The 14726-nt window shown below is 49.2% G+C and overlaps 1 protein-coding gene across 1 annotated transcript in view; it reads left to right on the top strand.

Moving 5' to 3' along the window:
* Positions 1-7769, top strand: part of SHISAL1 (shisa like 1) — a gene marked incomplete at its 3' end in the record, with an annotated part of 150939 nt that extends 143170 nt beyond the window's left edge. Inside the window, exon 5 of the mRNA XM_084749824.1 lies at positions 2506-7769. Within this exon, the coding sequence (XP_084605950.1) occupies position 2506 (1 nt within the window). The remainder of the gene's footprint in view (positions 1-2505) is intronic.
* Between the last annotated feature and the right edge of the window lie 6957 nt (positions 7770-14726).

Consider the following 14726-nt stretch of genomic DNA (forward strand, 5'->3'; position numbering starts at 1 on the left):
ATGGAGAGAGGGGAACTAGGTGTACCAATGATAGCCTCCTCTTCCTTTCTCTTCCGTATCCCCAGCTATTCTGTGGAACAAACACCAAAGCTTTGTCGTCTTGTGCACAAGGATTTAACTAGCGCTAGACTTTTGTGGTAACTGTCCCCACCATCCTCACACACTGCCCTCGCTTTTCTTATTCCCCTGTCTCCTCCCTGCCCCTGTTTTGTTATAGGTAGCCTAGGTTAGGTGGCCTAGAATCCCCACCACAGCCAGTTCAATTGGTGCTGAGGATGGACCTCTCCCCCCGCCCCCCCCCCCCGCCCCCAGGCCTGTGCATCAGCCCTGAATGGGGCTCAGCCCAGCTAAACGCAACTTCACCTTTGTCTGCTATTCAGACGATGGCCCTGGTTCCTCCTGGCTTGCAACTGGTTGTCGCTGCTGGGCATGCTTTCTTTTGAAACGGGGTTAGAGTACATAAAGCAGATGGGGCAGAGCTTACCACCTGACCATTTTGAAGTGTGGGCTCCAGCCCTGTGAAGGGCGGGCCTTTCTGAGCTACTTGACCTGAAGTGAAATGTATCTGCGATCCCTGCTAAGCGTCTTTTCTCTTTTAGCAGGTTCCTACGGCTCATTAATGTCCACTGCTGCAGCAGACACACTCGGTCCCGTTTCTGTCCTCCTGGTTTATGATATACTTTTTGCGTTTATAGCCTTGGTAGGGCCTGTCAATTTCCCCCGTATGGCCTGGGTTTTCTTTGTTTTATTTTCCGTGTAAATGTCTTCTGATCACTCGGAAAGCTGTGTTTGGATGCCATGGTTACCTCCATAATTGTAATAGGATGCAATGGGCTTAATCATTTATTTCTTGATACAGTGTTTATGTTCTCCCCACAAGGAGCAATGCCAGTCTTCAACGGTTTTCCCCCTTCCTCTCCTGCTGTCTCTTGATCACTGCGTTCTTTTGTCCTCGGCGTCTTCATAGGCCTTTGACTTCTGCTTCTGAAGAATTCTCCAGACCCCTCCCCCCACTCTAAGTGAGTCAGACCTCGTTTATCTACACCGCCTCCTCCTCACCTCGTCCCTCCCACGATCCGTTATTTATACCACTTCCCTGTTTTCATTCCCATTCTCTTTTGTACTTGTCAGAACCCTTGGGCTTTTTCAAACATACTCCTATAGCGAGAGCCTCCTCCTCCGTGCCCCCTCACGTGCCCGAGCTTGTCCTATGTGATTTATTTAAGAAGTGTCCACAGGGACGGTAATTCAAAAATACATCAAACAGATCTTTCTGATGACCTCACGCTTGAAAGATGGTTCCCCTGCCCAGGCTTTAAGTTGCTTAGTTCATTCATTCATTCATTCATTCATTCATTCAACAAATAATTATTGAGACCTACTGGGTGCCAATTGCCGTTCTAGACCCTGGAAATCTAGGATAAGGAAACAGCCAATCACCTTGGCCCTCTTGCAGCATCCTAGACTTTGGCTTTCCTGAGCCAGTCACCCCATCACATGCTCACTCTCACCTGCAAAGGCCTCTAAGGAGACAAGGATCTGTGGTTGGGTAGCAGTTTGCTTGCTCATTTGTTTTTTTTTCCAAAAGTGCACAAAGCAGAGCTTACCACCTGGCCATTTTGAAGCGTGGGCTGCAGTGGTTGTGAGGGGCAGGCCTTTCTGAGCTACCTGGCCTCAGATGAAATGTATCTGCGCTCCCCGCTAAGTGTCTTTTCTTTTCTAGCAAGTTCATACGGCCATTTCTTTATTGCTTGTGTGTCTGTGTGTGGGTGTGTGAGGATCAGAGAATGGCTTTCGAAAGATGGTTCTTTCCCCCCTTTCATCGTGTGACTTATCAGGCTTGGAGACAAGCACCTTTACTGTTAAGCAGCCTTGATGGCCCTGGGTAGTTGTCCTTAGCGTGGTGACCTGTGGTACAGGTATAGATTGAGTTTGTTCCTGCTCCCTGTTGCCTGGCCTGCAGCCTGCCTTGGCCAGTCAAGGTCCTCAGTCCTCATGCCTTTTTTTATATCCTTGCCCTTACCCACTGGTCTCCTGGACCATCTCCTAGTCCAGGACTCTCTTGGGTTCCTTTCCTGACTTTATCTGGAAGGCTAAAGATTATCAATAAAAAAAAACACATATTCAATAGAAGATGTTCACTGAAACCGTCTCAAGGCAAGTCACACTGTGGGAGATGAACCCGTTGGACCTTATAAGTTGATCTGATGACTTAAAGAGTGAGATTTTTTTTTTAATTTACCTTGGCAATCTCTGTTCTAACAAGCATCCTGTTGCATCTGCTAGACTTCCCAGATAGATTATATGCAGTTAATTGTGACTTGGGGTTTTGCATTCAAGTCCTGGCACTCTGTACAGTTTTCTTGTCCTATTGCATGGGCCGGGAGCTCTAATATCCCATGCAACCACAAGTGTCACAGACTTTCTTGTGTCCAAAGTACAAACGCCATTTGTTCTTAGCTTCTCTTGCTCTAATGCTTGATACTTCTTTCTTCTACTTTCCAGAAAACCCTTTTGCTGTGCCTCAGGATGGAGGAGGTTAGATTCAGTGCACCTGGTGAAGCCTCCAAGAACAGCTTCAACCAAGACACCGGGGAGAGCCAGGGCAGTGGTGCAGTAACAGAAGAGGAAATGCCACCTGTGCCCAGAACCCCCTTCTGTGGACTTCTGAGATTAGGAGCAAACTCAGGGTCCAGGGACAGGGTGCAGGGAAGGGGCTCTGAGCCACCTGTGTACAAGCAATAGTTCTCTTTGGGGATGGTGGCTTCTGAGAAGACACTCGGTGTGGACTGAGATGACCGACACTAAGCTGCCCTGACTGATCCCAGCCAGAAGGATTTGGGGCCGTGAGTTGTACTGTGGTCCAAACACTGATGTTTCCCCTGCCTCCACTCCCTCCAATAGCGGCCCCCTTAGGCCTATCCGTTTTGGAATATTGACCTTGAGTGTGTATGCGCGCACGTGTGTGTGTGTGTGATCAGGGTGTTCTTCCTATATGTTCATTCAGTTAGTTTTTAATTGAGTCCCATCGCCACTGGCTGCAGGTTCTCTGATGAGCACAGGTCGCCATGTGGCTGAGGAATCTTGCTGTGTCCTTGTCTGAGGCTCAGGCATCACGCTGTGGCCAGCAACTGTGAGCCGGTGGAGTTGGCAGGCAAAGGGCCCAGCCTTCCTGTGCCAAGGTAGTGGGGACTGGAGCTTATCGGTTGGCTCTGGTGGAATCTGTAACAACGGTGATGAGGAAGCTTCTCAACTGGCTTCGGGCAGCCTAGGTTGGATGTGATGTGTGCATCAGCACAGTCCCTGGGAGGTGGGGGTGCCTCTGGAAGCAGTACAGCTTGAGGAAGAGTGCCACAGTCATTGGCAGGAATTGGTCAGCTCCACAGTTTGACAGAACTGTGTCAGGGTGACAGGGTAACAGAAACCCAAGTCTAGGTTTTGATTCCCAGGCTCCATAACCTAGGTCCCCCCCAGGATGGTCACTGGAACACGTGCCTGACATTTTTCACAGTGAGTGCAGCACCTCCCCCAACCCAGGTCCTCCACTGTCATTGCCTGAGCCTGTCACACACACGCTCACACTAGCCACATGCCTGCCACTCACCAGGCCAGGCAGCGATGAGGTCCAGAAGTGAGTGAGTGACTAGGGTACTGCACCCTGAAGAGATAAAACTGCACAGACAGGGTGATAGGTCCAGTGGAAAAACCCATAGCAAAAGGTTCTGTGAATCTGTCTACTTAAAATGGGGGTTTCCAAGCAAGCCCGGGTGCCTGTAACATCTGCCCACAGAACTCATCATCATCTGCCCTGGGGCACACCTAGAAGTGACCCTTCAAATCTCCAGAGGCCACATTGACAATGTAGACATGGCCATCTCACCTCTATGAAGGTAGCCAAAGTGTCCCTACTCTCAGCCCTGTGACCCATTTCTTTTTCCTGAAGCTGCACCCTCACTTGATCAACGATGTCCCCACAAGGAGTGGCAAACTGCCCAGCCTACACTGTGGAGGATGGTGAGCAAGGGACAGCGAGGATGGCAGAGCCAGCCTGGTGGTGCCCTTGAGGACCACAAAGGCATATCATGGAGGCCATACAGGGCTTAGGTGGTCTGAGATATTTAAGCCCAGTCCAACGACACCCAAGAGCAGCAATGGGATCTAGATAAGTGGCAAGTGGCAGCCAATACAAAGGCCACAAGAGCCACATGCCCACCAGGTTCCCAGCAGCAAATAAGCTAGGGGTAGCTAGGACTTAAAGAGCCAAAGAGGTGAGGGGATGGCCCCACATGCAGATCTCTGTGGTCAACGTGGTGATGCGCACGCGTGCACACGCGCGCGCGCGCGCGCGCGCACACACACACACACACACACATACACACACACATATGCTTCACCACTGATGGCATTGTGTTTTAGGACATTGAGCTCTTTCCACTCTGGCAGACTCTTGATACTTTCAACACCACGTGAGGGAGCGGTGACCCCGTAAAGCTGCCAGTCACCTGGCTCCGGAGACCTAATGGGTCAAAGGCTTCTGTCTCTGTACCCAGCCTGTTGCTCTCAGATGCACTGCTGTGCCCTGCACACAGCCTGGAGAGCCCATGCTTGGATCTTGATCAAAGATTGGTCATAGATCCTTCCCACACACTGAAACGTGCTAGGGTGTGGAGCGCCCATTGCCCTGGAGGGTCCTTAACGGAGGGCTGGCAGATCAGGCCATACCTGCAGACCTTAGGCAGAGCCTCTGCAGTCAGAGGGGTCCTGGGGGCTCATAAGACACAGATTCCAATAGCACATGAGCAAAGCGATCATAGGCCCTGCTGCCTCAGTTTCCCCAGGAGTGAGAGGGACTTCTGGCTTTGGGTGGCTCTGAGTGACATTCTTACAGATGCTCGCACAGGGCTCAGGTCTCTGTTCTCTGTGAAGCCTCTTTCTACAGACACATGAGGCACCACGGCCATGCAGACGGCAGGGTACTAGGTGGGGGTGGGGATCTACATCAGAGTCTCTTAGGGAAATGCTGAAGGTAGCCACTGAAGGTTCTGGTTGAGGGTTGCTGGGCTGTGTCTCTTGTGTATGTGTCTGAGGCTAAAAATCTGGACACTGTCCAGGACTCACGAGTACCACACCCCGACACCCCCAGAGGTCAGCGTTGGCTTTGGCTGTGCAGGCCCTAGTCACCCTGCTCCCTCTCAGCTGGGTGACTCTGCCTCACCTACCACTCAGCCTCTCTGAGCCTGCTCTCCTCACTTGGCAAGCAGGGGTTAGAAGTCAGTGTCCTACGCCCATGTCACCTCACAGGGCTCCTGGCGGCAAGAGCTGTGTCCAGGTAGATATGAGCACTGGGGTGGGCTGCAGGGCTCCAGGTGGCCATGATACGACTCTGTCCCCTGCCCCTGTCTGTGGATGACAGATGTGCCAATTGGTAACAGGTCCTGAAGAGACACAGAGCAGGGACAAGTTCACGAATCGTTGTTAAGCTGTGCCTCTGCTGAGGTTCCCACTGCTGCCTCCTCCAGCTGTGTCTGTCCCCTGCTTTCTTTGAGCCTCGGGCTACAGTACATGCCTGTAGCAAAAGTGGCCACAGGAAGTGGAGAAGCTGGAGACATCGTGTTCCCATGGCGGGTCCTTGTGTCCCATGGAGGGTCATGGGACATCTTTGTGTCTGTCTAGCTTTTTCCCCACTGGGAACTGAATGTCCTTAGTGAGCAGTGTTGTGCCCTGTCATCTGTGTGCTCTGTGACCTCCATTCAGAACTTCTCCTTGGCTGGCTGTACTCACCAAGGACATGGCTTGCTCATCCCATGTGGGAGTGGCCAAGCATCTGATGGTGACTGTCAATAGTGTGCAAAGGGCCTTAATCCAAACAGGAGCGTGTACGTGCACGTAAATGTGCATACTCAGAAACACACACATGTATACACACACACACACACACACACACACACATCAACATAACTAGTACTTGTTTATGTGTCCCCACATGCACACTCACATACATACACAAATGCACACATCCATGTGTGTGCATATATACACACACCAGTAAGTATAACTTAACACATGCTCACATGTTCAGTAGCACACACCTGTGAGCACACATGTATGCATGAGAACAAATGTGGGCACTCATATATACGTACACATTCATGAATACCACATGTACACATTCACACATGTCCACAAATACACTCCCATGCATACACATGCACCCACATGTGAACACAAACATACACGGTCTCCAAGAGGTTGTGGAAGGATCCAGAGCCTTAGGCTTCCAGACATTTCTTATTGGTTTGTTTTAGTTTTTCAGTCTCACTGCTTGGTTCCCACTAACAGGAATCGCTTGGGAGGTAAACATGGGATTGATTTCCAAGGCACATTGGGCCCAGGTGACAGTCTGAGTGGCATCCTGAGCCTTTCCTGTGTGTGCGAAAGGGTAGGGAGCCACCACACTGTCTGCCAGGGAACTCTGCTGGGGCAGTGGTGGCCTCAGGCTGAGTCACACAGCTCACTCTGTGTGTGTGTGTGTGTGTGTGTGTGTGTGTGTGTGTGTGCATGTGTGCGTGCGTGCAGCAAGGTCTGGCTGGTCAGACAGGACTGTGAGGAGATGATATGCCAGGGCAAAAGTCCTGTACCCTCTAGAAAATGATCCTTCATACCTACCTTGCGTGGGGCACCACCGTGGTTACCTACCCCTTCTGTAGCCTCAATGATGTGCCTGCACTTTTATCATCTGGGGTTAGGAAGAGTGGCCAGCTGAGGCCATCGGCACGGGGACACATGTCACCTACACGCTGCTCAAATCTTCATCTGTCCAGCAGACACTTGCTCAGCAGCCCTTCCTGGGTTGCCAGCACCCACCTGAACCCAACCCCCCTGCGAACATATGTGTTGTGTCGGAGAAACAGGCAGTGGTCCCATGAGAGGCTGGGCTCCACCACTGCTATCTTGACTCGCTGTGCCTAACAGAAACACTCCCACCCTCCAAAAATAAACACAGAGCATTTATCTGTCCCTCCCACAGAAGTGACCTTGGATCCGGCGCTGCCTGCCCCACCCCACCCTGTTTCCAGTCCAAACTCCTGCCTGGTAGTCGGTGCTACACATGCTTGGGGAGTGAGTGGATTTAACCGGCAGTCACTCGGTGGGTAACACTTGTAGCTTTACTTTAAAACCCTGACCCTCTTACCCTTCACAAACTAAAAACACCCTTCAAAACATACCGAGTCCCCTTGCGGTCAGTGTCAATCTGAAATTAAACATGGGATCAGCAGCTGGAGGCACAGGGCCACCATGGCCTCCCATTTGGTTACAGCTAGCATCTGATTAGTGTGAGCACTTAGGCCGGTGTCACGTCTCGGTTCCTCGCATCCCAGTCTCTTCCCATTTCTCCCCCACTGTCTGTGTTCAAACTAAAGGAAATCTCTCCTACTACTCACAGGTGAGCGTATGGGCGACGTGCAATAACCAACAAAGCTGCAGGGCCAGGGCCCAGCCACCCTAGAGAGGCTAAGGGACAGGGTGGGGCAGGAAGGTATCACTATGCTAAGAAATGCCAGTGTTGATTGGCACGGGGGGGGGGGGGGTCTCTCTCAGAGCCCATGACCGGAAAAACCAAAAGACTGATATCAAATACTCTCCCCCCTTCCTAACCCAATGTAATAATGGTGTGTGTTACACTGACGCTGTCTCGCTGCGTTTGTCTTTCTATATAGTGGTTTTTATAATGACGTCCTTAGTTTTAATAAAGGAGAAATCAAGACAACTGTTTTCCCCCAGACTGAAGTTGGTTTCGATGTTTCAAAACACGCTGGAAATCTGAGCGGTGTAAACGTGTCACTGTGAGCTGAGGAGGGAGAGGACCAGGGTCTGGGGGCTTAGCTGAGGGGTCATAGACCCTTCCTGAAGACAAGGTTTGTTCAAGACAGAAAACAAGGCCGGGCAGGACCCTGTTCCAAGTGGGTGCACCCTGCATGGGAAGAAGATGACGACAGTATAAGGTTTGGGAGCCTGGGTGTCACTGTCTTGGGTTCTCTGCTGGAGCAGCCTGGGTGTGGCTGTCTTGCTGCCCTGGGTTCTCTACCAGGAACACCTGAGCTTCTCAGGAGAGGACAGTGTGTCTCCTCTGGCCCATTCCCCTTGCAAGGAGGACAAGGCCAGGGCACAGGCCTCATGCAGTAGCACATGCACCCAATTGACATCCTTAGACTTCTCGCCCACCCACACGCACACCAGATGTCATTCACATGAGCACAGTATGCTCCTTGTCTCCACTGAGGGGACAGTCGCCTTCATTACTTAGCATTGGTTTCCTAGGAAACCACTGTCCTTACCTGAGGTCCCTTCCATGGAGGACATCTGATACTCTTAGCCTTGGAGGCCTTGGGTACTGGGGGCTAGAGACACATTGGCTTTCCCCATGGTCCCTGAGTCCTAGAACAGACCAAGTGCTTCTCTGAGGCTGAGACTGTAATCAATGGCAGACCAGGTCCCCAAGGAAGATAGCTGAATGCAGTGACCAGACCAGGGGACTCTGTTGGGACGTTCATCCTTAATCCACACAGGTGTGAGCACCTGGATCACACCATCCTGGTCCTGGCTGTGGGAATGCTTTTGCCCCTCCATCTACTCGCCTCCCTTCTATTGCAAGATTTGCTCCATCTCATCTATTGGACCGTGATGATCAGTGCTCACCAAGAGGACAGGAAGTCTCCAGCTAGTACCCCACTAGGTCACTCAGATGCACCCCACACCCCGGAGACCATTCGGTCCTCAGTGGTTCCCAGTATGGGAGGAGACGGAGGAAAGGCGAGCCCAGGCTGCCAGGCATTGATGTGAGGAACAACAGGACAGCAATGAACCCCAAAGGCTGCACCCCAGGAGTAAGTGTGCACCTGCCCTCACAGCCCAGCCCCAGTTCCCAGACCTGACTCAATTGTTGGTGGCTCCCGCTGCTGACAACGGGAGCAGGTTTCAATAAATGGGATTAAACAAATGTATCTTTCACCATACTGGACCAACAATCTTGCTTCTCACTGTTTACTCAGTGACACTGACAGCCTGTCCACACACAGCCTTGGGGGGTGCTGCGGCAACTTTGTCCTTAATTGCCAGAACTTGGAAGCAGCCGAGCACACTTTGGCAGAATGAGTAAATAGAACGTGGCCTGTCCAGATGATGGGATATCATACTGTGCTAAAAAGGGATGAGCTATCGAGCTAGGAATGACTTAGGGGTGGGCGTAGGGCTTGAAGTGTATATTGCTAAGTGCAAGAAGCTAGTCTGAAGATGATGCTGGCTCAGGCATCTCAGTTCTGTGATGTTTTGGAAAAGGTAAAAAGGAGGAATGGAGGACCACAGGATGCTCAGGGCAGTAAAGTCGCCTTGTATGGTGCTGTAGGTTGGACCCCTATCACTATACCTGTGTCAAAACCGACAGGATACACAGCTAGAAGTTCACGAACCTTCCAGAAAACCCAGAAGTCTGGTGACAATGACTCATCAATGTAGGTCACTAACAGTGTCATGAACATGACTCCAGTGGAATGTTGGAATTGAGGACTGTGCGTGTGGAGGAGTTGTGAACCTGAAAATACTCGGTTGCTCAAAAATCAAAAGTTGATTCCAGAAACAAGGGTAAAATGTCTGCACCCGTTAGTGATGCTAAGGGTAGTTAGTGCTAGATTCTGGAACCAGGGTGAATAGTAAGAAAGGAAGACAGGGGCTGGAGAGATGGCTCAGAGGTTAAGAGCACTGACTATTCTTCCAGAGGTCCTGAGTTCAATTCCCAGCAACCACATGGTGGCTCACAGCCATCTATAATGTGATATTATGCCCTCTTCTGGCCTGCAGGTGTACATGCAGGCAAAGCACTGTATACATAATAATAAATAAATAAATCTTAAAAAAAAAAAAGAAAGAAAGGAAGACAAAAAAAATCCCTGCTTCCATATGACAGAAAATTCCAAGGAATTTACAAAGAAAGTGCTCAAAAGTCCTCAGAACCCTGCATGAGAAGCCATTGACCAATTGATTTCTACCCACTAATATTTAACATAAGAACAAAAAAGCTTAAAATGCTGTAACAGCCACAGATACCAACCCCCCAAAAAAACAATTAGATACTTAGATACAGGTATAAAATGTAGACATAAAAATAACGTGCAGGACTTCAACACCAATACCAAACCAATCAAACAAAAGCACTGCCAAAAGAAATCAAACCTAAACCAAAGAGACACATACTTTGATCGTGGATCAAAAGACCCAGCGTGATAAAAAAAAATGTCATTTCTTCCACCCAAAAGCTCTGCTCTGAGAGAGGCCCTGTTAAGAAGAAGGAAAGGCAACAGGAAAACACTTGCAAATACATACGCAACAACGAACTAGTAGCCAAAACCCATAAAGGAGACTCAGAACTAAGCATGAAAACGTCACATTAGGGGCCGGGGATGTGACTCAGTCTGTAGAATGCTCATCTGGCATGCACAAAGCCCCGCGCACAATCCGCAGCACCACATAAATTGGGCACATCGAAGCACGATGTGTAATCTCAGCATTTGGGAGGTGGAGGCAGGAGGATGATAAGGTCAAAATTATTTTCAGTGACACAGCAAGCTTGAAGTCAGCATGAGACATGTTAGGCCCTGTCTCACAGAAGGAGAAGTGGGGAGGGAGAGAGGTGAAAGGGAAGGTGAAGGGATGAGGAAAACGGTTAGGAAAATCAAACTAGTCTCGAGGAGACATTTGCTAAACAGAGCACAGAAGGCAAATGATTCTGATGGAGGCCCATTACCTGTTTTCACTTTATTGGCTGTGCTTTTAGCCTTGTATCAAAAAACAAAACAAAACAAATAAACAAACAAACAAAAAATAATTCTTAATTCAAGCCTGTGCAGATTCTCTCCGCCTGACAGTTTAGCTTCCGCATATGCCTTTGGTCCACCCTGAATTAATTTTGTATATGGTGACGTTTAGGTTCATCTTCGTTCTTCTGCCTGTGGGTGGGTATCCAATAGTCCCAGTACAGTGAGAAATTGTCCTGTGTCAGAAATCCACTCATTATAAATGTGCGGTTTATTTCTGAACTCTAAATTCTATCCCAGTGACTAACTAATACATCTCCTGACGCCAAGAACACACTGTCCTGATGAGCGGGGGCTTTATAAAGACAGCTGAAGCCTCTCTGTTCTGTTCAGTATTGTCTGGGCTGTGCCGGTTCCTCGCGGAACATGTGAACTTGAGGATCTGCCTCACAATCTAAGCAGCGAAGCCATCTGGGGTGCTGAGAGGGACTCTGTTGTGTCTACCGATCAGCCCAGAGAACACTGCCATCTGGACACCACCAGGTCTTCCAGTCCATGAACATGGGCTGTCTTCCCACTGGCCCGAATCTTCCCTCATTTCCACTTTGAGAGCCCAAGTCTTAACTCGGTGGCGCTAATCCCTTGTGTGCCCCAAGTTGACACACCTGGGAAGAGGGAATCTCAATTGAAGAACTGCTTCCACCAGCCTGGCCTGTGGGTGTGTCTATGGTGGTGGTGGTGGTGGTTGCTTTGATTGGTGACTATTGCAGGGGGGCCCAGCCCACTGTGGGTGATAGCATCCCTAGACAGGTGCTCCTGGGTTGTAGAAGAGTGGGAGCTGAGCATGAGGCAGAGAGAGAGAGAGAGAGAGAGAGAGAGAGAGAGAGAGAGAGAGAGAGAGAAAGAGAGAGAGAGTAAGCAGTGCTCCTCATGGCTTCTGCTCCAGGTTCGCTGCTTTGAGTTCCTGTACTGACTTCCCTTGGTAATGAACTGTGACCTAGAATTGTAAGCTGAAAAAAAAAATAGTTGGGGGGGGCATTGCATTTGGTCACAGTGTTTATCACAGGAACCGAATGAAAATAGGACACCCTTCTGTTAAATAAGAAAGCAAGGAAACAAGCATAAGACCTCATAACAGAGAAATCCAAACTGAAACCACAGTGTGATGGCATGAAACGTGCAACAGAACAGCAAAGTCAAAAATTATAGCAGACACTGGTAGGGATGGGATGTAGAGGGGAGGGTGACACCCACATCCCAGTGAGATGTAAAACAGACACTCTGGAAATAATTTGTCAGTTTCTTTTTAAAGGGGAGCAGGGAGCAGTAGTTAAGAGCACTGGCTGCTCTTCCAGAAGACCCGAGCGCCCAGCAGCTACATTAAGCAGCTCACAATGGCCAGTAAATCCAGATCTAGGGGACATGATACCCTCTCTGGCCTCGACAGATGCTGTACTCTAGTACACATAGACAGACAGACAGACACACACACCATGTAATTAAAAATAAAAGATCAATCTTTAAAAATGCTAGTGCATAGGCCAGAAGTCATGCTCCAGGCATTTGTTCCAGAAAATTTAAAACTAAACTCTAAAAACCTCATGGCAGCTGTACTTATAAGAGCATCAGACTGGAAACAGATTTTCTTCTCCAGGTTAGTGACTAAACAAACTGTCATCTACCCCACGGAATACTAGATAGCAATAAAAATGAACTACAAAGCCGGGCGGTAGTGGTGCACTCCTTTAATCTCAGCAGTCAGGAGGCAGAGTCGGGTGGGTCGCTATGAGTTTGAGGCCAGCCTGGTCTACAAAGCAAGTCCAGGACAGTCAAGGCTACACAGAGAAACCCTGTCTTGAAAAACAAACAAACAAAACCAAAAAAGAACTACAGATATACACTAAGATCTGAGAATTAGTGTTCAGAGGCAAAAAAGTTGCATACTGCAATATATTGTATATTATATAGAAGCTATATACTGTATGCTTCCGTTTCTATGACATGCTTAAAGTTTATCGAAGATACGGTTAATATATTAATGATTGTCATGGATCGAGGAGATGGAGGACGGGGCAGGAGGGATGTGGGAATGGCTATGATGGAAAACAGAATTAATATGTATGACATGCTAGAGGCAGGAGGATCACTGTGAGTTCAGGACCAGCCTGGTCTACATAGTCACAGGTCTGTTTCAAAACAAACGAACAAGCAAACAAACAAACAAGAGAGAGTACAAGAGCACATAATCATATTATCTGAGCCCGCCCTGCAATGATCACATTAAGCACTTGTGAATAAAGAGCTCTAACTGAAGCATAATGCCTCCATGTGTGTACTGTGGCAGATACACGTATGCACATGTGTGCATGCACAGAAAATAAATAAACCAGAGTATTGTTTAAATTTAAAAAAAAAAAAGAGTCAGGCGGACAGTAGTGTTGCATGCCTGTAATCCCAGTACTTTGGAGGGAGAGGTGGGCACATCCCTGGGGCCATGGCCAACCTGCTGTACTGGTGTACAGAGCGAGTTCCAGGACAGCCAGGGCTACACGGAGAAACCCTGTCTTGAAAAGCCAAAACCCAAACGAAAAACAAAAGATGTATTTATAAAAGGCATTTCTGGCATGGTATAATGAGAGGGGATATGAAAATTAAAGAATAGGAAAATACACCATGGTCACTAACCCAGACCAGCAAACCAGCCAGGGCCTGTAATGATAAAATCAGAGAATGGGAGAGAAAAAGGGAGTGGAAGTCAAAGGGCGGGGAGGAAAGGTGAAGGAAGAGGGAAGGGAAGGGAGGGGAGGGGAGAAAAAAGATCTCAATGACTAAGCAGACAGCTCATGATCCAGCAACTGTGTCCAAATTGATGCAGGAATTTAGCTGGTTGAAAGCTAATGAGCAAGCCACTCTTCCCACACATTAAAAATAGAATAGTGAAAGAAACACAAAATAGGAGCAAAAGAGCAATGCTGATGAAAGCACAACCAAGGGGGAAGAAGCTACACACAGCACAGAGGGCCGCCCGGCCGAGTGACGGTTTACGAGAGAAGCTACTGTGTCCTGTCAGTCAGCAAAACTCTACAGGGTGAAAATAAGGCGAAGTTGTGATGTGTCGCCCAAACGAACAGGATTAGCGGCCTTATGAAAGACTTCAGACTCTGTTCTTCTGATTCTTCTCTTGTGTCGCCTTGGCCTCTGTCCCTTGCACTGTGTGAGCACCCAGCGTGCTTTTCCAGAGAGCTGGCAACAAGGGTACATCAGAGACAAAGGGTAGCTGCCACCCTTCATCTTGGACCTAATCCAATTGTGTGGTTGTCTCTTTAGTGTGGTAGACAACGTGTCCACCCCCCTCCCCCCTTGCCCCCCCCCCACACTTTTATTGCTTATAAATGACAGAAATGTTTGAACAATGTGAAACGTCCCTGATTCCCCCACAGGGCTCGGTGTTGTAACATTTAGTTCGCAGCTGATGTTTTAGTCCATTTGGGGCAGCTGTGGTGCCTTTAGCTGGTGGGATCAGCCTGGAGGAGACAGGTCTCTGGAGAGAGAAGGCAGGCCTCGAGGATTAGAGTTTCTCTCTGACTCCAGCTATCCATCTCTTGTCCTGCTGAGACAACAGTGCACGTCTGCCACAAGCCCCCTTCACCACAGAGAGCCGCCTGCCGTCATTTCCCCATCCTGACAGACCGTGACACCTAAACCATGAGCCAAAATAGGTCTTTCTTCCAGGCTTGCCACCTGTGTTTGTTTGCAGCACAGAGGAGATAATTAACATAAAGAAGTGATATGGAGAAGCAGGCTGCCGTGACAAACCTGGCCTTTGAACTGGTTTGTGGAAGGAACACAGAAGACTGTGAAGCTGAGAGGTGGAGAAACCCTAGAATGTTTGAGCAAATATTAGCGGGCCAGTCGCTT

This window comes from Acomys minous (assembly GCF_964271855.1).
Source record: "Acomys minous genome assembly, chromosome: 12".
In the NCBI taxonomy this organism is placed as follows: Eukaryota; Metazoa; Chordata; class Mammalia; order Rodentia; family Muridae; genus Acomys; species Acomys minous.